Below are 26082 nucleotides of genomic sequence, written 5' to 3'. Positions count from 1 at the left end.
TATTTGAATACACAATGGGAATTTCTTTTTCCTTAGCTGTCTTAAAGGAAGACCCATATGCAATAGAGTGATGGCACAACACAAGGATGAGTATGTCTATGAGTTAATGGTTTAGACCTTTAGCTACCTCAAATCCTGCTTGGAATCTCTTCTGTGAATTCTAGGCATTGACAGCTCAAACATCCAAACACTTGCCATATCACCTTGTCCCTTTCTTATGTGAACCTCTGGACCATCAATCTGGAAATTCTGACACTGGAGAATACATATTATTTTGTTATCTTCTTTTCAGTTTCAGTCCTCCTCAATCTCCTGGGATATGACAGTACTCTATAAATGTTTAGTGAAACACAAAATTTGCTACAGCATAAGCACACTGATTCATTTATATTTTGTACATGTTGTGATATTATGTGATTTCAATTATTTTACTGCTTTGCATGGACTTTTAAATGAAAAAATATGTATTTCATTCTTCACATAGTTTATAATTAATAATTTATATATTCACCAAATATTTACTTGCACATAAAATGGTAACTATTTCTCATTCTTTAAACTTAGCTTATTAATTTTGAGACCAACATTTCTTGCTGTTGTAGACATCTGCTTCAATAAAAGATAGAGAAAAATATATTTGCCTGCTTAATAAACTAAAAATAAATAAGTAAGTATGCTGGCAGTACTGGTAGTTCCTTGTAGTGACTTTTATCGATGGAGACATGCTGATGGAGTATTTGCAACATAGATAGGTTCCACAAGATACCAAGTTCCAGTAAAATGCTCATCATAAAACAACAAACAAAAAATGATGAAAATTCAGCAAGGAACCTACTATCCAACCAACTCTGTCTCCATAATTTTCATTATTTTAAACTAGATCTTGTTAGATATTCATAATTACAATAGAGTTTTTTTCAAGTGTTGCTGAAAAACAGATACTTTAGTGTAATATTAGCTGGTAATGTGTAAATGTTTTGTATTCAGCTACAAGGAAGTTTCTGCAGACAGCTTGCAGAATTCTGTATTGATCAATGGATTACAATGTAAAACTACAAATTTAGCTGCAAGTGATAATCTTACTGTTTCTATTTTACTTTTTGCAAAAAAAAATATTGGATGAAAGAGAAATAAGAAACTAATAATTTATTAGGACAAACTTTCAAAAAGATTAGCAATGTATCATTGAATCCGGGGCATTTTAGACTGCTAAAATATAAACAATTGTCACATTTTTTAACTATTTGTACTTTGTAAAAATATCATTTTTATTTGAAATAAGAAACAAAGGAGGAGGCAACAATGCTTGATAGGAAATGTACCCATTACCTTGCTCATATAACTGTACCTCCTTCTGTACAGTATTTGTATAATAAAAAACATGAAGAAGAAGGAGGAGAAGGAGGAGGAAGAGGAGGAGGAGGAGGAGGAAGAGGAGGAAGAAGAGGAGGAGAAGGAGGAGGGGGTGGTGGTGGCGCTGAGCCGGATGCTGGTGGCTCACACCTGTAATCCTAGCTACTCATGAGATCTGAGGATGGGGTTCAAAGTCAGCCTGGGCAGGAAAGTCCCTGAGACTCTTATCTCCCATAAACCTCCAGGAAACCAGAAGTGGTGTTGTGGCTCAAGTGGTAGAGCTCTTGCCTTAAGCTGAAGAGCTGAGGGACAATGCCCAGACCCAGAGTTCAAGCCCCATGACCCCCCTCCAAAAAAAGAAGGCTCTATATATTGCTTTGATGCTAAAGCTTAATGGATTTTGGCAAATTTCACTGAAATTGTAATGAAGATCAAGAAACTCAGTTTACACTCTTTGTTAAAGAAAATTTATACATGGTATGTACCTTGAAATTCTTATTTTAATTTTTTTTACCAGAGGGTGAAATGGACCATTTTATTGATTTTTGTCATCTGGGGTGTATAAGCAAGGCTTTTACAGGGGTGTGCTTCAAATGGGTAAAATAGGCCACATAAACTGTACTTGCATTACAAGTTTTGTATTACAAAACTTGTTACAAGTTTCTCTGTCTGAAACAAGCATTTTTTTTCCTGGTAGCAATTGCCAAACCGTTGCTCCATTTGACTATCCATGTGATCACTGAATGATGGTCTGCAGGGTAAACTATTACTGGGAAAAACTGAGGATTTATAATTCAGTCCTTAAGTTACTGATTTTCAATATTGCAATAAACCAAAGCAAAACAAGATCGAAAGATGGAATAGGAAATATGGCTAAATAATACCATTGCTGCAGTACTGAAATCTTTTCTCAAAAAATCATGCATTTGGCATTTGGCCAAATACATAACAGTCATTTATATGGTATTTTGAAATGAACTTAACTGTGAATCCTAACCATGATCCATTTGTGTAAACTTGCACAATAAATGGGTTAGTAAGACTAATGGATATCAGTGGTGCAGCAGTTCCACATTATTTTCCACACCTTGCTCCTGAAATTACCCCAACGTATTCACAAGTCCTTTATGACTACTTTCCTTTAACTTCAACAACTTACATCTGAATGCATATTTTTATTATCTGTCCTAGATATTTGAAAGTTAAGTCTTAATTTCTCATTGAACTAAAATTTTCTAAATTAGAACTAACATCTTTTGACAGATAAAGAATCCTTCAATATATGTACAAAAATTCTTTGATGTAACTGAATACCTAATGACCTATAAATAGTAACAAAGACTCAAGTCTCTACGATGTGATAACAAGTGCTTTTCCTTAAAAGCTGAAGAAATAATACAAAATTGCACTCCCTTCCCCTAATTGACAGTTCCAGCATTAAATCACTTGAAGAAAATGATTAGACTCATGAACACTGATCCAAAAACGATAATTCACATTTTAATATATTACAACCTGACTAGGGCTATATTGTCAGTCATTCTTTTTTTGTCTCTCTGAATGTCATTTTCTGATTTCTTTCACCCATTGAATGTAAAAATATGAATAGTTTACATTCAGATCTTGAGTTGTGAGAAATCAAGTGCAGGTGTTATTCTCAAACTGGAATCTGTAGTATCAAATAACTAGCTAACTGGATCTCCAATTCCTAGTTTTGTGTAAGAGTAGAATTAAAAGGAATTGTCAAAAGGGAATTAAAATATTTTGTTGTCATAGTCTTCAAGCGTATTTTGTTAAAACATATATGCACAGTGTTTTAAGTGACTTGGGAGAGGAGATTTAGAGAATAGTGAAGAACAATAATGGCCTTCCCTCCATCTCTTCTCAATCATACTAGCATGCCATGAGTTCTTTTGAAACAGGCAAAAGAATCTGTCACAAATGGGTTACCTTTGTTACAATTCTAAAGCAAGTTCTGAATCTTTTTCTTATACTCTTTATAACTGATGTATGGAGCTAACATTATAAATGCCATTAGACAAAAATTGGAAACTATGGCCTCAGGCTCTGTCTATGTTAGAGACCATGTAGGATCTCAAGCTTGCTGATTGACTGTGCTCAATCACATGAAAACAAATAATCTTAGCTATTACTCTCATGTTGAACTACATCTATTTCAAGGATATTAGAAATGTTAACTTTTAAAATGTTTTGGTAGCTTTAAGTCAACAACATTTCTCTGCATATTCAATATTTAGTTATGTTTATTCTCTAGAAATATAGTAACATATTTACCTTTTAAGTTCATAACTAATGATTTTAACATATATAAACAATCTCTGAATGGTATTATGTAACTATTATGTAGTTACCTGGAGATACATTACAAGAGCTTAATGCAGATTAATTTATCACACATTCTACATATTGCTCAATGTTCCTCTTTTCTTCCTGAAAGGTCAGAAAAATGGGAAATTCTGGGTTGATTGAGAAGAGTGAGTCTCTTAGAACTAGAAACACAAAAGGAAAACCAAAGACATGCACTGAATGTAAACCTATGAAAAGAAGTCATGTTTATGCTGTAGTTCTTGAATATAGCAGTATAAAACTATATTTTTAATTTCTAATTTAATATTTATTTTTTAATATTACAAATAAACTCATCTCCCTGACTGAAGTATTTATAGAAATCACATGATAAATTAATATTCTGTACAAGCTAGCATATTAATTAAAAAGAATAAGGGTATGTACAATGGAAATTTTGTCGGATTCTGAAAGATAATACTCAAAAGAAAACTAACTTGCTAAATTACATGAATAAGTCACCTTCTTCAGGAGGACAGGAAAAAATTGTAGATGATGAACCAGCTTAAATGTTCCCCTGAATATGATCTCTTTAATACCACAGGAGGGTAAAAAATTCTAGCAAGCTCAATATATACTGAGCACAAGCTGATAATATTAGTTTAATTATTGCATTGATAGAAGACAAGCTATCCAGTTTCTGTCCTGATTATTTGGATTTAAAATTTTCTAATAAATCTGCCGCCTTTTCTATTACAATGTGCCATGGAGAATGTCATTTCTAGTGTTTCTCCAATTGATAAGAAAATCTTTCGCTTGATTCTACTTACTTGCCAAATTCATTTCTTCTTTTTTTCATCCTTTTTTTTAATTTTTGAGTAAATTTGTCAGAGTTTCAATAGTCTTACCATGGAACTCAGATTTCCCTCAAGCTGATGGATCCCTTCCTCTCAGCTGGAATTACAGGTATGTGCCACCACATCAGGATCTTTCCTGTTTCCGGAATTTCTCTGAAGCATAACTTTGAGATGAATTCCAGTTACTTTAGCCCAATGTTTTCCTATCCCTGTACACATGTGCCCTTTCCTTCAATATAATGTATGCAAGGAATTTGTGTTTCTTATTAGTCAGATTGATAATGAAGAAGTCTGTTTTTGTTGTCATAAAACTTACCATCTAAATCCACAGAAATGAACATTGTTCATGACTCCTCTAAAAGAGATGAACATCACTTATGAGGAAAATAACAGAAAGAGCACTCAGGCCAATCTCATTCGAAGTACTACAGTCAGGACTTGAGCCCAGCTGGAGCTTACTTTTAAACTGAGGTTGAGGAAAGAGTAAAAATGGATTTATGTAAAGAAAAGAGAGAAGCACATATCAAAGAGGACATTGAGAGTAGGCCAAGGTCACAGAAGTGTCCAGATTTACCACTCTTTCAAAGCAATTTTGGGTACACTGCAAAGAGTTTGTCTCCACCAGACATGACCAAACAATTAGACAGTTCATGGGCCCAAAACAGCGTGGAAGTGGAAGTTATTGTCCAGCTTGGAGCCCATGTATTTGTGAATGTCTTCTCAGATATAAACCTACCACTTTATCACACTCTCCAATACAAAATAAATAATGGAAGCTTCTGGGAAATAATATTGTGCTAAAAATAATATTGTACTAAAATAATATGTGTCAGAGTAACCAGTACAGGAAGAAATACTCTATCATGGAAATCTTAATTTAAAAGGTACACACTCTTCAGTGTCTAGCTACTCAAAAACATCAAACTAGGACACACATTTTATAAGAAAATATTGCAGCTGTGTTGTTCAAAGGTCAAAATAGAAACCACATGGGAATGTTTTTAGAAGAAAGCTATATTTAAAACAAGTAAGCCATATTCAGAAAGAATTTAGAGTGAATATTTCCGTTTTCAAAGTGTTTTTTTTTTAATTGTTTTTCCTCATGTGGCTTTGGATTGATCTATACTCCAAATAATATATTTGAATGAATTTAAAATAAATAATAAATAAATTTCCTGAAGCCAATTGATATACTTCAGCTTACTAGAGACTATACTGAAAACCTGATCTGGTTCATAATTCTCTGTAAGTTCATGGTGTTCACATGAACTTAGCCTGCAGAGGAAGGCTCTAATTTTCATATAGCTTTTTATCTCGGTACACACAAACAGGCTTATTTTTATATCTGAAAGATGTACCCAGGAACTTAAATCTCAAAAATGATGTTTTGTGTTACCCTTAAGACTGAAATGATTGATGCTGCAAATCACATTGAAAGCAATTCATTAAAATCTATACAAAAATAATAAATTTATTTAAATAAGTAATTCTTGTTGTCATACTTCTAGTACTAAAACTTTCCTAATCAACAAAATATTTTGCAACACAGTGACTATTGCCCAAATTAAAATTTAGCTACAGATGTTGGAGCATGAAAATTAATTTCCAAGAAAATTAATTGAAAGAAGATATTGTCTCTTCTATTATAATGATCAAAATTTTAGCGAGTCATGTACAGAGGGTACAGACAACATATTCGAGGATGACAGAAAATTAAGCAAAAGAATGAGTGCAGCAATTTGAATATTCCCATATATAATGAGATCCAAAGTACAGGTCCAGCGATATGTGGAGTCCAAAGACATCTAAATGATTATTTATGTCAAATGTGGACCACTTGGGACTTTCAAAATCCTATATTGTTTTAATGAATTATTTTAATCTTGTTATTATATATTTTATTCATACCCATTAGGCTACTTTTTCTCTTTTGCAAGATTCTTCTTAATATGAATCTAGAAAGATTTTTTCTTCCTATTTAAATTAATAAGGCCTTCAAAAATAATCATAAACTAGAACATAATCTCAAATGCCATTGTTTTGTGACTAATAGTTACATTTTGAAGCCCCTACAAAAACAACAACAAGACTACATAAGTGTCTAGAGTTAGTAAGGCATCATAATTTATTTTAAAAAGTTGAAATAATTAAACCTGACCATATGATAATTACCTGAATGATCCTGTGTTCAGGAATCTTCATTTCTAGTACCAGTTGAACTTTCTATTTGCAATTATCATACTTGGAAATACCCTCACATTATAAGATCAGGCCAGCCCTAAAATGCATTTTTTTCAGAAGAATCAACAATTAAGTAATCATCAGAGGATATGAAACTATTTTGCTAAGCTCTATGAACCACAGGGTTTCAGAGAAGTAAGTCAAAAAAGATGTAAAACACATTCTTGAAGGACAGGTCTTCGGGGAGGTTGAACTGGCTTTCATTTCATGTAACTCTTCTTTGTTTTGTGAGAGTTCACACTTCCTTATTCTCTTTCAGAGTTCTAACTATCATATCCTATCGAGATGATATATTGTATGCATAAATATACATTTGAGAGATAGGTAACTCTAGAACTACTTATATACTTGCCACATTTTAGAACTCAATTGCTTACTTTAAAGGAGACTATGGAACTGTATATGTAAGTAAGGCTATGAATTGACATCTTTCTATAATATTCAAAATCAATCAGGCCAAATAATCCCTAAAACACAGTAACCATAATAAAAGTATACCAGACATTAAACTAGCGGTCACAAGTTTGGTTTTACTTCTCTTTTGAAATTCAATCCTTCTGAATTTCCTGAAACAGTATATATCGAAATATTTGTGACAGAAAACTGAATAATACCAAAATAAGAGTATTCATAAAGCAAATAAAAATATCTGTAGATTTTACATTTAAAAATAGTTCAGCTGGCGTACTGGTATATACCAGTAATTCCAGCCAAAGGGAAGCTGAATCAGGAGGTGCAATTGACCCAAGAGTTCAAGGCCAAGCTGGGCAAGAGAAGTTGTTAAAACACAACAAAGCATCTGTGAGGTCATCATTGTTAAGCATATATAATTTTACTGAAAAAACAACTTGTTAAGAAATATGAATTCAAATCTAGTAATTCAGAATAACTCTAAATTTTCTCATTTGATTCCTGTAGTCAGAGAATATTCCAAGTATTTGGTGTTAATTCTTAATTAACTATTACTGGAGTACATATATAAGATGATATTCAACATTGTTATTTTAAAAAGGTATTCTAAACATCATGTATTATGCTATGAGCTTTGTTAAAAATGTATCATTCTTTTCAAAGTCAAATTCAATTGCCAGGGTTATTTATAATTTTCTTGAAACCTCTTACATTATAAATATAATGGTGATAATCTCAATCTAATTATAACAAGACAATTTAACTGTGTGGAATAAAACAATACAAGAAAGTATCTGGAGTTGAAACAGGAAATTGCAAGTCCTTGAAGAAAGTGTCTCAATAACAATACCAAATCAAACAAAAACATCTTAGTGCGGTCTTCACTCAGAATAAGAAGCAAACTATTTTTTTATTCTAGGTTTGGAATCCCTTATCTTTTAGGAATTCTGTTCATTGTGTTTAATAGCTCCCCTGAACCATCTTTTTCCTTCCATGTCCATGATTCTGTCTTGTATCTTTACTTTTCTGTAACAATTATAAGATGTTTTCTTAAATTTGGACATAAACTATGCTTATTTTGGGGGGGGCGGCGGGGGGGGGGGGGGGGGGGGGGGGTCCGGTCATGGGGCCTGAATTCTGGGCCTGGGCGCTGTCCCTCAGCTCTTCAGTTCAAGGCTAGCGTTCTACCACTTGGGCCACAGCGCCACTTCCGGCTTTTTTCTTTTTGCTTATGTGATGCTGAGGAATCAAACCTAAGGCCTCATGCATGCAACGCAAGCGTTCTAACACTGAGCCACCTTCCCAGCCCCATGAACTATGCTTCTTACAAGGTATATGTGTTTCCTTTCCCAACTTACATTTCTAATTTATTTTCCAGTACTCCACCAAGAGCTGCATGTGTACTTAATAATTTATTTGTTTCAATTTCTTCAAATGAGGCAGTAACAGGTAGTGTTATCTCAGTTATGAATTCTCTGTCTCTCTCTCTCTGCTGTGTATATGTCTTGCTTTGTCTCTGTGTCTCTCTGGGTTTGTTTCTCTGCTTCTATCCCTGTAACAATTGTTATTCAATTTTTAAAGTCAATTTGAATACAAAATCCACACTTCTTTGTGAACTTGAGGAAAAAATAATTTGTTCCTAGAAACATATCTTCTGATTATGCTTTACCATTATATATACATGTATATGTATATATGGATATATACACATATCTTACCATTATATATGCACATATATGCATTGTACATATATTTATGTTGTCTTATTTTCTTTCTTTTTCCCCTTCTTTCCTGTTCCTCCTCCCATCCCTCTCTTTTCCTTTTTTTTTTTCTGTGCTTGAAATCAGGGCCTCACACTCAACACTCTTGCTCTTGGCTAGCACAGTTGAGTCATGCCTGAAGCATGACAGTTTGCTGGTAAATTGGAGATTGACTATCACAGAGTTTTGCTCCCAGCTGGCTTCAAATTGCAGTTATCTAGGCCTTTACTTCCTCAGTAGCTAGCATAAGCCAATGTATTTTTTTAAAATTAGTGATCAGTTGTTTTTCATTTTTCTGTCTGCAGTATCTGATACTTAATACACATTCAATAAATACACAGAATTAACATCCATGAGTTATACACTTTATATACTTACTGTGTAACTGGTTACATTTGGTCTACTGGCCATTTACTACTTTTAAACAAGAGATTACTTATCATATTTTATTAAACATATATTGATAAAAGAGAAATGTCTTAATTTGTAGAAGTGACTGCAACTTTGGGGTGAAGCATTGAACATATTATCTCAGAGAATTTCTTTCTTCTCCCTGGAAGCCTCTTAGCTACAGATTATTTTTAATTACTCTTTAAATACATCTTCCATTCATACTTTTTCAATATTGCCTATTAACCCTTAGCATTTCTGTTTTATGTTTACTTCTTACTTATCAATTTTACAATGGATTCTTACCCTGTAGTATAGCTAAATATAAAAATCAGTGGTTAGAGCTGGATACTGGTGGCTCATACCTGTAATCCTAGCTACTCAGGAGTCTGAGACCTGAGGATTGTGATTCAAAGCCAGCTCCAGCAGAAAAGATCAGAAAACTTTCATATCCAATTAATCACCAGAAAACCAGAAGTACTAGAGCTAGGCTAGTGTTCTAACACTAGTGAAAAAAACTGGATGGCAGTACTAAGGCCCTGAGTTCAAGCCCCATGACCAACAAAAGAAAAGAAAAGAAAAGAAAAAAATCAGTGAGCAGATATAAATAACGGACAAGTTCAACAACAGCTTTTTCAGGAGGATGAATTAAAATGAGTACACAAAATAAAGTAATGTTTATGAATAGAGTAGCCATTATAAGATAAAGGAATCTATAGCCAGGCGAGATTGCACTAAGGCTCCTTCCATATAGAAAAATGTTTATTATGAGTTCTACTGTACCAAGGACAGATTTGTCCTTTCCAGTCACTTACCCTCTGACAGCATGAATAAGTCTCAGTGATGGATACGCAGTGCGCACTTTCAGTTTATTCTTAAGGATTAATGCATTAACCCATTCCACGTGCTTCTCTCCTCCTTTGACCATGAAAGCAGGAATCCAAAGGACACTGTCATTCAGCATAGAAAGTCTATGCACAAATTTTTCTCTGTCACTCTCATTCCGAAAGCCTCCAAATGCTCTTTGCACAACTGATGGGTTCATGGTAATAAAATCTGATTTAGTTCCCACATCTGCAGCAAACTCCACCACAGGAGCTAGATTACACCTAAAGAGGAAACAATTAATGGACAAATGAAAAATAAATATGAAACAGTCCCTCATAAAACATATGTGTGAAAAGAAGAATGAAGGTTGAGCATGCTATTCTCCAACATATAAAAACATCCAAATATAATATACATGGTAAAATTATATTTTGACTATGTCACCACATGTTTAGGATATGCATATCAAGTATTGGACTCAAAGTGCCATTTATATTCAAATTGTTGTCTAAGAATAATCTTTATTCTTATTTTCACAATGCTATAAGATATGAATTCATAATAAGCAAATTTACATTGGTAAATTCACAAAGGCTCAGTTGGCATGCCAAAAGCAGTCTAAACCATATGCCATTCTGTAAGTAAAACACATTGGACTTGATATTCCAATCTGCTCTGCTTGTCAAACGTAACTCTGTTCATCAACTTTACACACAGAGTCTGACTTTTCTGTACTCTGAAGTTAGAGAAAAAGATCAGTTCTTGACAGCAGTTTCCACAAACCAAATTTACAAGTGTCTGCTATTGGCCTTTATGGGGAAGAAAATGGAGATATCAGAATAAATATGACTATCTGAGAATTTTAAGGAAAGTAATAAAGTTTTTAGTATGAGATAAAAATATTGCCCTTTCTGTTTTTTACAGGGAGATCCTCAGGGTACCTATTTTTCCTATTAGGTCATCTCCATGTCTAGAAAATACATTAGTAAGAAAGAACTAGAATGTGTGAGACTGATCTTTCCACAGAACCACGTGGATGTATTAAAAGCCTGGACCTGATGTTATTCACATAGCTTGTTTCTACTGTTGTACTAGAAAACTTCTTTGAAAAACACCTTGTATTTTTCTGCTACTAATTTGTGATGTTCCTTTGATTCTATCACATTAATCTTTGGCTACATGACTTGAAATTGCTTTTGTAAAAACCTGTTTTAACTTGCTAAAATAAAAAAAGAAGCAGGTCTTAATCAGATGATAAATTTTTAAAAAGAATTTAAACTAACAAGAATTTACCATCTGAAAAATGTCAGTTTATTTAATCTACAGCTTGATGAAACACGCACACACTGAAAATACAGCTTTTAACTTTCCTTTTATCAGTACTCCAAGAGAAAGTAAATTGAATAAATTTTATATTTAGGCATTTTTGAGGTTTGGTTGTGTTATAAAACTTCCTATATTTCTCTTCTTGTATATTTTGTTACATTAATTAATTCACAAACAGGTTAAATTTTAATGAAAACGTCAAGGTGTGTTGTGCTATTAAAATTCTACCTGCTTAGACTTCCTTATCTCAATTAATTAATGCTTTCTGTTATTGCCCAATTCTCTTCATTAGTTATAACAACCAATCTCTTTCATTTCATACACTTTCATCTCACACACTTAATTACCTAAAGTATATTATTAAGGAGAAAAATATTAGCAGATGATAATCTGTAAATTAAAGTTTAATATGTATTTTTAAAAGAGTTTTGCATTTTCAATTCTACTATCTTCAAACACATCATATCATAAAATAAAGAAAACTTGTTTTCCTACACAAAAGCCATTCTACTGATTAAGATTAGATATTAATCTTTCCCATTACCGTAGCACATGTAGGACAGGAGAGCTTTGCAAAACCACTGCTGCACATGAACATATGTCAAAGTATACATTCTGCCATGATCTCATGGGATAGCCAAGATTTGATAATATTAGAAGCATTAACATGTCAACCACACAAATATTAAAGTGAATTTGAAGTACTAATCAAGCTGATTTAACATGAATCTAATTTCTGAGAGAAAAACAAGTATATTCTGAAGGTCTTATTATGACCTGTTCTTCACACAAAATTTGCTAGAACTTACAAACATTCAAACTGACATGCCACCCAAGGGTGTGTGTGTGTGTGTGTGTGTGTGTGTGTGTGTGTGTAAGAGAGAGAGAGAGAGAGACAGAGACAGAGACAGAGAGACAGACAGAGGAGAGAAAGCATACATATTTTTCTGCTACAATCTTCAATAATTGCTTTTAGAATATTCTTACTTCATTTTCTCCATAACATAAGAACATGTGAAAGAGAGTGAAAACTACATCTGCTTGATTATCTTTTTATTTTTTCATGAATAATATGTTCTTAATTGTTCTCTCTTTACTTAAATTTTTAACCACATATATTAATATTAAATTTCCCCAAGCTACCCCATACATTGCCAACATGTACTCTTTTAAGACCACACACACACACACACATACACACACACACATATACACACATACACATGGTCTTATATATCAAAATTGTCTGGCATATACCTCTTTAGAAAGCCAGATGATGATCAATTTGTGTATTGAAGATGAATATTTTCCATTTTGAAAGCAAAATGAAGATTATAGAATATTTCTAGGGAGTATTGTTGGTCTAGGAAACAAACCAACATATTTGGAAGCATTGATGAATATAAAATGAGTAATCACAATCAGAGAATAATAAATTCACTTGTAGAATTGTGACAACTTGAACATGACCCCAACAGACATTACAAAGGATGGTAACTGGTAGAATGAAAACCACAAGGCTAAACGACAGAATAAAATTCATTCTGTTCTGGGGCTGGGATCTGGCTTGTCACTTTCTTTGAAGCAGTATGTATACTTATTACTGCAAAGAAAGAGTAATATCATGTATACATGTGGCCAGTAAATCATTGTGCATGTGCCAGATGTGTCATCATATAATTGACTGAAAGTAACATATTCAAGGGGGGGAAATTAAGCCCAAATAACCAACCAGCTATGTTGCATGCAATTCAGCAGTTCAGGAATTGGGTAAACTCATGATTATTACTAGCAACAATACTGATGATAAAGCAAGAATATAAATATGATCTCAATCACAAAATCTTAATCTTTCTAAAAATCTTCTTAGAGATTATAATATTCAGAATTAACCGAGATATATGTCAAGTATTTATGAGGCTCATGTTATTCTTAACTGTATAAAATAAGTGAGCATCCAACTTCAAAATAATGGAATTTTATGAGCCAAAACTGCTGATCACATAGATTAGCAGATCATTGAAGAGACTTAGGCTATGTTGTCTTTCTTCAAATTCAATTTTTGCTACCAAACTGCTTTTGACAAATCAGACATATGAATTTGTTACGCAAGCTTCTTATTACTGTTATGTTCTCAATTCTTTGTGTTGATTCTGCATTATTGATTAAACTCCTGCAGCAGTGGGAAAAGCTCCAGTTCCACTGGAATTTGCTTGGAGTTTGTTTTTTGCATCCCTATATCACATGCAATAGCTTCAGAATTCCTTTCATATAAAATTGAATAGACTTCATTTCTCAAGGTAATAAAGTATGTATTTCTATTAAAGTAAATTAATTGTAAAGCAGCTTTCTTTTGACATATATATACATACACACAATATATAAAAGCATATATATATATATATATATATTGAAGTATATATATATATATACTTCAATTCAATTGTCATTCCTTCCTTTCCCCTTCCTCCATTCCTCTGGTTCTTCCCTCAAGCAATCCTGTTTTTACAATCATGTCATATTATTTCTGGAAGATTGTGGCTTGGCTTTTTTTTTTTTAGGTTTGTGGTTACACCCTCAGTACTGTTAGAGAGGAGATAGAATAGGTAACCTGTAGTCTGACTTTCCTGATGTGAAGGAGGTAGGCTCCAAATAGACCTGAAACAAAGCGCTTGAGCTTGTGGTCAGGAGAAGCATTATCTACACACAAGATGAAGAGCTATAGTCACTGTGATTAGGAAACATATCCTAAGGTTGATAGCATATAAAAGAGAAGTGGGGGGCTGGGAAGGTGGCTCAGTGGTAGAGGGCTTGCCTTGCATGCCTGAGGCCCTGGGTTCGATTCCTCAGCACCACATAAGCAAAAAGAAAAAAGCCAGAAGTGGCGCTGTGGCCCAAGTGGTAGAACGCTAGCCTTGAGCTGAAGAGTTGAGGGACAGCGCCCAGGCCCAGAGTTCAGGCCCCATGACCTGACCTCCCCCCTCCCCCCAAAAAAAGAAAAGTGAAATCTAACTTTGCAATTTTAACCCAATGTTTATACATACGATGTATTTTGGAATTATGGGCAATTATGTGGAAAAAGTTTTCTAACATTGAGAGCTAGTTTTTAATTTCAAGCAACCAAGACTTAAGCACATAATACAATAGCCACTCAGCTCTGATATTGCACAAATTCCAAGCAGTTATTAAACAAAGGATTTTAAAGATAGAGAATGTTACCTTAACATCTATGCTTCAAGTCTTTTGAGAATAAGGATTCTTTAAATGTTAGCAAAACATTAAAGAACTTCTTGATAAGATTTTGATTTGTGAATCACAGGATTAAAATGTGTTTACAAATGGAATGCCAATTTGTCATAAAGAATTATAAGAAATTAACATGAAAAATCATTTTGAAGATGTGCAGTTTTAGTATGGTGGATCGACACCCAAAAATACAAGCACATACAGCAAACGCTATGCTTGCTGCTAAGATTCACAATGATAATATTCTCAACTTGACATAAATAAATGGAAACAACTCACATCTCGTAAAAATAATTATGTGACTAAACACAAGAGGAAATTTTTTCACAAACCCAGATTTGTTTTCATTCCAGGCAAGGGTGGGAAGAATAGTGTCATATAATTTCTTGGGAAATCCACAGAGTGAAAATAGAAATCACACTCATCCTAGCAGATTTGTATAATTGAGAAATTACATTAGACTGTCTTTCCCACTTTTCAATCAAAACAAAAAGGCAATTGTTCATTGTAAACATATTATTGAATCACGTAGTGTTGGGCAAGGGTGATCAATAAGGCAGAATTATTTGAAAAAACTGATAAGTTGAACATGCATGTAGTATTTTCTCAACTTCTGCTTAAATATTAAAGCAAAATGCTTCTTTTCTTTCTTTAGCCATCTCTGCCAGTAGCCATGTGGCACTAGCATTTCCATCCCAACATGCATGACCTTAAGGAAATTAACCTGTCTAATCTTATAATTACTTTTTGTTTTTCTTTATTGAGGCAACATTGATGAGTAAAAATAGTTCTAACATTAAACTTTTTCTGTAAATGAGAATCACAATGATTATGAGACATGAAATAAAAAAAAATTGAGAACCTGAAATGAATTTAATTTCCTCTTAAAATTTCTTTCCCTATGTTATTAATACAACCTAGGCAGTGTTAATCTCTTTTGCATCATCCTCTTTCCTTTACAATCTACGGTAGTTGTAAATTTTTTTGGGGAGGGGTACGGTTATGGGGCCTGAACTCTGGGCCTAGGCGCTGTCCCTCAGCTCTTCAGCTCAAGGCTAGGGCTCTACCATTTGAGCCAGTGTGCCACTTCCGGCTTTTTTCTTTTTGCTTATGTGGTGCTGAGGAATCGAACCCAGGGTCTCAGGCATGCAAGGCAAGCACTCTACCACTGAGCCACCTTCCCAGTCCCGAATGTAATTGTAAATCTTTAGAAAGTCTTTTAGGCAAATCTAAATGGAAAGATATGACAAATAGAAATATCATTCTGAAAAACACTTAGGAAAATCTAAACTTTCTTTACAACACATTTGGCAAATTAATTTGGGCAAAATTTAGTTTTAGATTCCTAGAACTTGGAGCATAGATGACTGATGGAGCGAAATTGTCATGATTTTAAATATTAAACATATAAATTTGAGTCTACAGGGAATATGGGAAATTTCAGACATGCAGACATGATCAATTGTACTTAAAATGAAGACTATAAGTCAAATATTCAGAAGAATAAGATCCTCTAATTAAAATTTCATAATGTAATAATTCATAGGTAATAATGAATGTCTTTATATAAAAGTTACTATTTGACATATCCAGAGCTAGATGCCATTTGGCTTGCATACAGTATTGTATGTAATTCATACAATGAGCCTCTATTATATTTTTGCCTTGATGAGAAATATGAACTGAATTACAGTAAATTGTTCAAGAGTAAACAAGTTCAAGACTAAATGGTAGATGCTGATTTAAAACTCAATACCCTTAAATTTCAAGTATCACTTAATGCACTTAATCCTTTGTAATATAGAAGAATCACCAGGACAAATATTTGGTTACAAGTTTAGCTCCCTGTGGAGGTGACTTGGTTGAGTGTTCCATCACATACTGACCCTAATGGCTAGTCTGAACTGAACATCTCCGTGCTAAAAGGTAAGATTCTCCTTTCCTCACTACCCTGAGACCACTCTTCACAAATGGGTACTAGGATCGAGTTTTCCTAGGTGTGGAAGATGAGAAAAGTCTTTTTATTGCATTTAATTGAAGTAATTATACTAGGATGTATAGGCTCTTCTCTTTCTTATTTACAGGCTTATATTTTATTAGAATTGTGCTCATTATTAAAGACTGCATGAAATACTGTGGGAAGGATTGATCATCTTTAGCACTAGATCTCATATTTTTTTAATAGTAAGAGAATAGGGCAGGGAAGGTGGCTCAGTGGTAGAGTGCTTGCCTTGCATGCATGAGGCCCTGGGTTCGATTCCTCAGCACCACATAAGCAAAATAAAAGAAAAAAAAATAGTAAGAGAATAAAAATTACTTCAAGATATTCAGAGACTACTACAAGAGTTACTATATTCAATAAACTTAAATGGATTATGAAACTCAAAACTATCCTCTGATACATCAACTAATTCTTCCCAGGTTCAATAAAGACCTGTATTTCTTTATTACAATACACTTGCTAAGCCCATCATACTGGCAAGAATGAATCTGGTTATTCAAGAAGAGGCATTATAGCCTGAAAGTCTCATTGTAAATACACATTTTTAATCAAATTTTGCATTTATCAGTTTTTGCCTTGGAGCCTATTTAATTTTGAGTGGTTTGACTAATTACAAGTTAGCACATGTCTTTCAAGAAAGGATTTAAAAAATATAGTAGCACAAAATGAAACAAGAATAAGTGGTTAAAAAAAGATATCATAAGGGCAATGATTAGTAGATTTTAGATAATTTTTCTCAATTAAAAAAATCTAACAGCCAGGCCCTGGTGGCACATGCCTGTAATCCTAGCTACTCAGGAAGGTGAGATCTGAGGATCATGGGTTCGAAGCAAGCCTGAGCAGGAAAGTCCGTGAAACTCCTATCTCCAATAAACTGCTCAAAGAGGCCCAGAGACAGTGCCCGGGCTTCTGAGTTCAAACCCTAGGATCAGAAAAATAAATAAGTAAAAAGTCTAACAACTTCTAATTATCAGTGCATTACATAATTGTGTGTATTAATGAACATTGAAGACAGAGTTCAATGGCTGTTCTTGGTAACTTGACAATGTATTGACAAAAGGCTACAGAAAAAAATCTGCAATAGTAACTGAATGAATACCTATCAATTCAAGGAGCTAATTGTTGTGTTACTATATTCCACTTCTTAATAATCTCACAGTAGGTACACAGTAACTATGTTGTGTCATCTTCCTTCATTTACTAAAGGCTATAATGAGTAATTTCAGTGAGACTTTAGATATGATCACTCAGTATTATACTGTTAAAACTGAGACCAAAAGTAAACCAATTCAGCTGTGATACTCACTAGACACTATGTTGGAAACAAATGTTACAACTTGGGGCAGGGAAGATTTGATGGGGAAGATTGGATGGGAAGGGGAAAGTAGAAGAAAATGAGGGAGGAGGAGGTAATACTGTTCAAAAAGAAATGCACCCATTATCTTACTTATGTAACTGTAACCCCTCTGTACCTCACCTTTACAAAAAAATTTAAATAAAAAACAACTATATATCACAAAACAGTTATTAAAATATAACTGTTATATTAAATTAAAACAGTTATATTAAATTATTAAATTATATTAAATTATAACAATTATATTAAAATATAACTGTTTTGTGATTACATCTGACATTTGTTTACTTAAATTTTAGTAGTGTCTATTATCTGTTACTTAGATCTTATCTAATTTCTCTTCAAGTCACCTCTTCTTGCTCTTTGTATTCAACAGCCAGAATCAACTTTTGCTAAACTGGAAGAAAAGTGATTTCTTGGAAAGCTGGTTGGGTAATAAAAATGAGTAAAATTATGAAAGCCTCAAATAATTGGTTACATTTCTAGTGTAACTGGCTTTCCCCTAGTACTAGAATTTAGCCTTTGAAATCTCATGTTATCTAAGGTCATAAACTTTCAGCGAAATTATCATTCCCTACTGCCAGGGAAATTAGAGTAAAAATACCAGCTCTACTTTTTTTTAATAGTAGACAACAAGGCTCTTTCTCCACAATTATGGATTCCCTCAAATAACAAGTATGATTATTCAGAGTAAAGTGGTCAAAAAGACAACAAATATTCAAGCAATCATTACTTATCATTCCTTTTGAATTGACCACATTTTCTAGAGTTTTGGTATCAGTCATCTCTGTCAGTGCACACTGCTTCTCTTTGAAGAGTTTTACTACTCCCAGGTTTCTTTTGGCTTAGTGAGAGAACCTTACCTATCTTTCCACCTCTGCTGTCAATTCCTGAAGTCACTCATTGCCTTAATGTCACATGTATTCAAGTGATCAAAGTAAAAAAAAAAAACCAAAAAAAAAAAAACAGTGTTCTTTCTTTCTATTCTTTCTTGCTTGCTTGCTTTCTTTCTTGCTTTTTATTGGTTGTGGGGCTTGAACTCTGGGACTGGACACTATCCCTCACCACTTCAACTCAAGGCTAGTACTCTACCACTTGAGCAACAACACTACTTCCCATTTCCTGGGTTGTTTATTGGAGATAAGAGTCTCACCAAGTTTCTTGCTTGGCTGGCTTTGAACTGTAGTCCTCAGATCTCAGCCTCCTGAGTAGCTAGGATTAGAGCAGTAAGCCACAGGTGCCTTATCCTGTAAATACTTTGTTTTGTTTTGTTTTTTAACTTCCTAACATTAAGTCATAAGCCCTTTTTTTCTGTCACCAAAACAAGACCATCAGAGAGTCCTTTGCACTCTTTACTTCCTTTTTTTTATTAATTGTCAAGGTGATGTATAGAGGGATTACTGTTATGTAAGTAAGGTAATAAATGAGTACATTTCTTGCCAAATTTCCCCTTCCCTCATTTTTCTCCTACTTTGCCTGCCCCCAACCCCCAACTCCAAGTTGTACAGATCATTTCCAACATATTGTCTTGTACATATTGCCATTTCACTGGTTAACCCTTGTCCTTTATCTCATCATTCTGTTGTTTCTCTTCCCTTCCCTAACTCAAATATACATATGTGTACGACCAGGGTACCAAAATCAAACACAATGACAGCAGGGGATATACCACAGAGGGAAGAACATACAAAGGAAACAAAAAACTCACTCACTTCATTAAACAACAGCAACAACAAAGACAAAGAAAATCTTCTTGTGTCCATGCCTTGGAGTTCATTTCAACCACTCTGGAAAGCAGTATGGAGGTTCCTCAAAAGGCTACACTTAGAGCCCTGCAATGACCAGGAATCCCACTTCTGGGCATTTACCATAGTGATCACAAACAGGCCATACTAAAGCTGCTAACACACAACATTATTCACCATAGCTAGTATATGGAACTAACTCAGCTGCCCCTCAGTAGATGAATAGATCAAGAAAATGTGATTGATATATATCTATATGTATATACATACATATAGATAGATATATACACACACAATGGAATTCTATGCTTCCATCAGAAGGAATGACAATGTCCCATTTGTAAGAAAATGGAAAGACTTGAAAAAAATTATATTAAGTGAAGTAAGCCAGACCCAAAAACATAGGTCCCATGGTTTCCCTTTTCAATCACTTGTTAGCAGATGAACAGAATAGCTCAATAGCTATGTACATATGACTATATAAGATGACACTAAGCAAAATGAACTTCAAGGCACTCTTTACTTTTCTTATACTCATCTCTTACAAGCCATCAAATTCTGTTTAGTATACAAACCTCCCCACTATCCAGCTGGGATCCCTTTTTACTTACTGTTCTTACTTTAATGTTTCTATTGCCTACATGATTGAATAGTCTTACAATTGCCAATTCCATGCTTCTACATATGCCATGTATGAGTAATCTTATCCAGTAATAAATGAAATTTAAAATCTAGTGATCCAGGATCTACTTAGTATCTATTAGAGACCATGACTTTGTTTCTTAAGGTTGAACATTCCTTTATGTAGAAAGTCTTTATTCTTCATAGTTAAGTACCAAATCCTGAATTTGATCACTTTAATAAGATTTTTTTTTGTTTTTTTTTTTGGTCGGTCGTGGGGCTTGAACTCTGGGCCTGGGCGCTGTCCCTCAGCTCTTCAGCTCAAGGCGAGCGCTCTACCACTTGAGCTACAGCGCCACTTCCGGTTTTCTGGTGTTTTATTGGAGATAGGAGCCTCACAGTCTTTCCTGCCCTGGCTGGCTTTGAACCGCGATCCTCAGATCTCAGCCTCCTGAGTAGCTAGGATTACAGGCGTGAGCCACCAGCGCCCGGCTAATAAGAGTTTACCTTGTGCTATCTTGCTTTTACTGAAACAACAGTGATAATGAGTAGCTCTCTCTTTGAACTTATCACATTGTGTAATGGTTGCATGGTTATGTCAGTTTCTCCTGCTACAAAGTAGGTTCGTCATGTCATATCTAACTTCTCTTAACGTCACTAGTGCCTATCAGTTTAACATTCAACATTCAATATGACAATATCTTAAACAAAATGCTTGATAAAGTCAGTCAACTGCATATTCCAAAAGATGAGTGTATATAGACACACATGCAAACAAGTACACAAACTAACTAATTCTCATGCCAACCTAATGGACCATTACTATCATTATTTTACTAATAGTAAACAAAGACAGAGGCTGATAAGTCTATGATCATTTTGGCTTCTTTATGCTAGAGCTGGGGTTCCAGAAGGTCTGATTTTAGATTCTACATTCCAAGTATTTTAATACGTGGATTACATAACTAAATAAAAAATATGAACATAAAAATAAGTTTAATTTTTACATTCCTTGAACATCATACTTTTCATAAAAATTGTTAGAAATTTAATATTCTGCTACATAGATAATCAAAGTAATTTTTATATAATTTGTTAATTCTACCATTTATCATAGAGCAGTAAAATCTAACTTGATTGGTTTTCATTTTTATTACAAAAATAACATATATTTTTATAAATGCATTATGTATGTAATATATATTGTGCATATAATACATATTGTGCATATATTCAATATATTTTATAATATATATATATATACAATATCTATCTATCTAAACACACCAAGCTGGATTTATTTTTTTCATTATAAATATCAAATTCCTTGAAATTATGTATAGTATTAATGTCAGCATATCTGCTAAATCATTCCTTTGTTATGAGAGGAATTTAAAAAGAAATTTCAGAAAAATGAGTGGGAGAAACTTCTCAAAGTGATTGAGAATTCCTTTTTTTATTGTCTTGTGTAAAAAATATGAGCTATTTAGATTAGGAATCTGTGACTAATTGGGAATTCTCAGGATGTATTAGAACACACTCTGGCCATAACCTTCATGAAGATGGGCTAATCTTCTGATCTATAATTGCTCAGAAGTTACCACTGTTTTGCAAAAGGAAGGTCTGATACATCAGGGAATTTATGTCCTTAAAATTGCTGTACATTAACAACAGTAAGCAGGAAGTGGTGCTATGTATGGTTCAAGTGGTAGAGCAGTAGCTTTGAGCACAAAGAGTTCAATCCCTTCAACCAAACAAAAGAAAGAAAAGAAAGAAAAGAAAAGAAAGGAAGGAAGGAAGGGAGAGAGAGGGAGGGAGGAAGGAAGGAAGGAAGGAGAGAGGGAGGGAGGGAGAGAGGGAGGGAAAGAAGGAGAAAGAAAGAAAGAAAGAAAGAAAGAAAGAAAGAAAGAAAGAAAGAAAGAAAGAAAGAAAGAAAGAAAGAAAGAAAGAAAGAAAGAAAGAAAGAAAGAAAGAAGGAAAAGAGTATGCAGTACTCATGAAATATTGCAGTTGGTATTTTTATCATCCATGATGGAAAACTATTTTTCCCTTTGCAATTCACAAATAAATATGGATACAGGTTGATCCATTGTAACAATGAGATGTACAAGACACTATGTTGAAAATGAACTTTACAATTTCAGGCACAGTGGGCAGGGGGAGAGGGAGGAATTAAGGAGGGGGGGAGGGAAAGGATGGTAGGGGAAAAACAAAGGAGGGGGTAGCAATGCTCGATTGGCAATGTACTCATTACCTTATTCATGTAATTGTAACCCCTCTGTACAGTATCTTTACAATGAAAATATATATTAAAAATAAAATAAAATAAATAAAAATAAAAAATCTACTATATGACACTGCAGAGCTGGTAGGAAAAATATCCTTTTTTCCTTAATATATGTTTTTATTGTAAAGATGCTGTAGAGAGGGTTTACAAGTACATGAGTAAGGTAATGAGCATTGTTTCCTATCGAGCATTGTTACCCCCCCCCCTTTGTTTTTCCCCTACCATCCTTTTCCTCCCAACCTCCTTAACTCCTCACCCCCACCCCCAACATAGTGTCTTTTACATCACATTGGTACAAGGTCAACCTGTATCCTTTTTTTTTTTTTTTTTTGATCGGTCATGGGGCCTGAACTCTGGTCCAGGGCACTGTCCCTCAGCTCTTCAGCTCAAGGCTGACACTCTACTATTTGAGCCACAGTGCTACTTCTGGCTTTTTTTGCTCATGTGCTGAGGAATTGAACCTAGGAACTCATGCATGGGAGGCAAGCACTCTACCACTGAGCCACCTTCAATTTAGAAGCTATACTTTTTTTTGGCAGGTGTGGGGCTTGAACTTTGGGCTTGGGTGCTGTCCCTGAGCTCTTCAGTTCAAGGCTAGCACTCTACCACTTGAGCCACAGAGCCACTTCCAGTTTTCTGGTCATTAATTGGAGATAAGAATCTCATGGATTTTCCTGCACAGGTTGGTTTTGAACTGTGATCCTCAGATCTCAGCCTCCTGAATAGCTAGGATTACAGGTGTGTGCTACCAGTACTTGGCTAGAAGCAATACTTTTATGGATAAAGATTATACTGGTACTTAGAAGTAATTACAAAATTTAATGTTTACCTTACAATTTTTGATTTTTATTCAAAAATTTACTTTAAGTCTTTATATTCACGGCATGGATATAAGTAGGACTTTAGTATAAGACCTAGGGAAGGTTTATTAACTGGTCATTTGTGATTTTTTGCACTTTTTCAAATAAATTTTGAAAAAAAACAAAATGTTTAAATAGGGATACAGGTTGACCCATTGCAACAATGAGATGTAGAAAAACTATGCTGAAAAATAAACTTTACAATTTAGGAGGTGGGGGTAGGGGGGAGTGTAGTTGTGGAGGTTGGAGGGAAGGGAAGGGAAAAACAAAGGAGGAGGCAACAATGCTTGATAAGAAATGTACTCTTTACCTTGCTCATGTAACTCTAACCTCTCTATATAGTATTTTCACAATAAAAAACTTATTAAAAAAGATTACCATGTTTTGACACAAAATAGGACTGCAACTAAGTAAATATAATAGCTATCAGTTCCTAAGTTGGGCCATTTTTAAGAATTTGAAATCTTTTTTTTTCGTTTGCTGGTGCTGGAGCTTAAACTCAGGGCCTGGGCACTGTCCCTGTGGCTCTTTGTGCTCAAGGCTAGTGCTCTACCACTTAAGCCACAGCACCACTTCTGACTTTTACTAAGTAGTTTACTGGAGATAAGGGTCTCATTGACTTTCCTGTCCAGGTTAACTTCGAACCAAAGTCCTCAGATCTCAGACTCCTGAGTAGTTAGGATTACAGGTATAAATCAGTGGCATCCCAGCTTTGAAATTTAAGAATACCTCTGTAATAACATATAAGTAGTTATACTTTATTAAAGGGGAAAAAAATCTTCAGTTTGTGGTTCTTTGGATCCTGAGTTAAAGTAAACTTTGAAGTAAAAACACTTAATGCATAATTTATCTCCCCGTGTTTCAGTTGAAATTTTATTTTAGTTAGATGCTGGGAATCAAACTTGGGACATTGGACTTCCAAGGCAAGTGATCTACATTGAACTAAATTCCCATTCTCTCAAGTCATCTGATGTGTCCTAAATACTTATCACATATAAATAAAAGCAAAATAATACCATCAACAACACAATACACATGATAAAAAATATGTGGAAGTAAAGTTTACATATTCTAATAAGTTGAGTGCATAAGTGGTTAAAAACAAAAACAAACAAACAAAAACACAGAAACATGACATGCTCTGTATTATCCAGTGTTGGAAATGAATTATCAACCTAGATTCTAAACTTAGAACGCTACACTTCCCAATGTGATGATTCAAAGTTTTTACATTTTTAAAATAAATATTTAATTAAAATGTCTTTTGTTCCTAATTTAGAAGCAGTATCAGTACTAAGTTCTTGAGAAACATGAAGGTGTGCGTGCACACATACACAAATATGCTCATACACAGTCACACAAACATTGAAAAGTATTCTGACAAAAAAGAGTGTGAAAGAATAAAACATTTCTGTCTCCATTAAGAGATAATGATTCTTAACCTTTGGTACCATATATCACATATATGTGTGTGTATTTTATGTAAAATACAATGCTTAGAGGAATAGCATAAGTGGAATAAGACTTGAAGATCCCCTGCTGTAATTTCAGGAATTTTGGTGATTTCATTACCAAGAAGATACACAGCTATGTAGTAGATATAGCTCTGATTACTATGTTAGGGTTTTCCCCCCAACTATACTTTATGATATTGAGGCAAAATAACTTTTCTTTCCTTTGATTATATGTGAATTTACTTGGTCTTCTTTATAATTTCCCTTTAAATTGAGACTTTCTTAAATATTGCCCTTATCACATTTACAATCATTTGTATTTAAAATTAAAAATTAGGTTTTTCTTTGAGTTAGAAAATATATACTCTTCTTGCTTACATTAGGAGGAAAAGAAGAACTCTTGTAGTAAATGAAATAAATGCTAGATTCGAAAATAATATTAAGTGTTTGAATTCTATAAGTTCATGAATGAGAGGAAAATTTGTTCATGAAATTAAGTAACTAGAAGGGAAAAAGTCAAAAAACAATGTAAGCTAACAGGATCTATTCCAAAGGCATCCACTAGATCATAAGGAAATAGTGATAGAATTTCTGAGTCAGAAATGAATTTATGGGGGCTGGGAAGGTGGCTCCGTGGTAGCGTGCTTGCCTTGCATGAAGTCCTGGGTTTGATTCCTCAGCACCACATAACCAGAAAAATACAGAAGTGGCACTGTGGCTCAATTGGTAGAGAGCTAACCTTGAGCTGAAGAGCTCAGGGATAGTGCCCAGGCCCAGAGTTCAGGCCCCATGAACGACCAAAAAAAAAAAAAAAATGAGGCCATTTAGTTCAACTGCCTCTATGGGCAGTCAGATTTAGGAAGTGAAGTTCAAAGTATCTTACATTTATTTGTGTTCTAAATCACACTATATTTGGATGAAATATCAATAGGAAGAGCCAGGTTGCATTGTTCAGACGTAGTCTTCATGAAAGAGCACATTCTGCCTAGCCTCCTTGACCTTTCATTGCTAATGTTTACATTTTATTTGTGCATAAT

General features: G+C 34.1%; 1 protein-coding gene across 2 annotated transcripts in view; it reads right to left on the bottom strand.

Annotated features, from left to right (window-relative positions):
* The window catches only part of St8sia4 (ST8 alpha-N-acetyl-neuraminide alpha-2,8-sialyltransferase 4), a 93332-nt gene that overhangs the window by 32083 nt on the left and 35167 nt on the right, over positions 1-26082 (bottom strand). For both annotated transcript variants that reach the window (XM_042690832.1, XM_042690833.1), the window contains exon 4: positions 10135-10428. In XM_042690832.1, coding sequence (XP_042546766.1) covers positions 10135-10428 — 294 coding nt within the window. The remainder of the gene's footprint in view (positions 1-10134; positions 10429-26082) is intronic.

Source organism: Dipodomys spectabilis, unplaced genomic scaffold, assembly GCF_019054845.1.
Source record: "Dipodomys spectabilis isolate Male_0828 unplaced genomic scaffold, ASM1905484v1 ptg000140l, whole genome shotgun sequence".
Taxonomy (NCBI): Eukaryota; Metazoa; Chordata; class Mammalia; order Rodentia; family Heteromyidae; genus Dipodomys; species Dipodomys spectabilis.
This window is presented reverse-complemented; position numbering and strand designations above follow the sequence as displayed.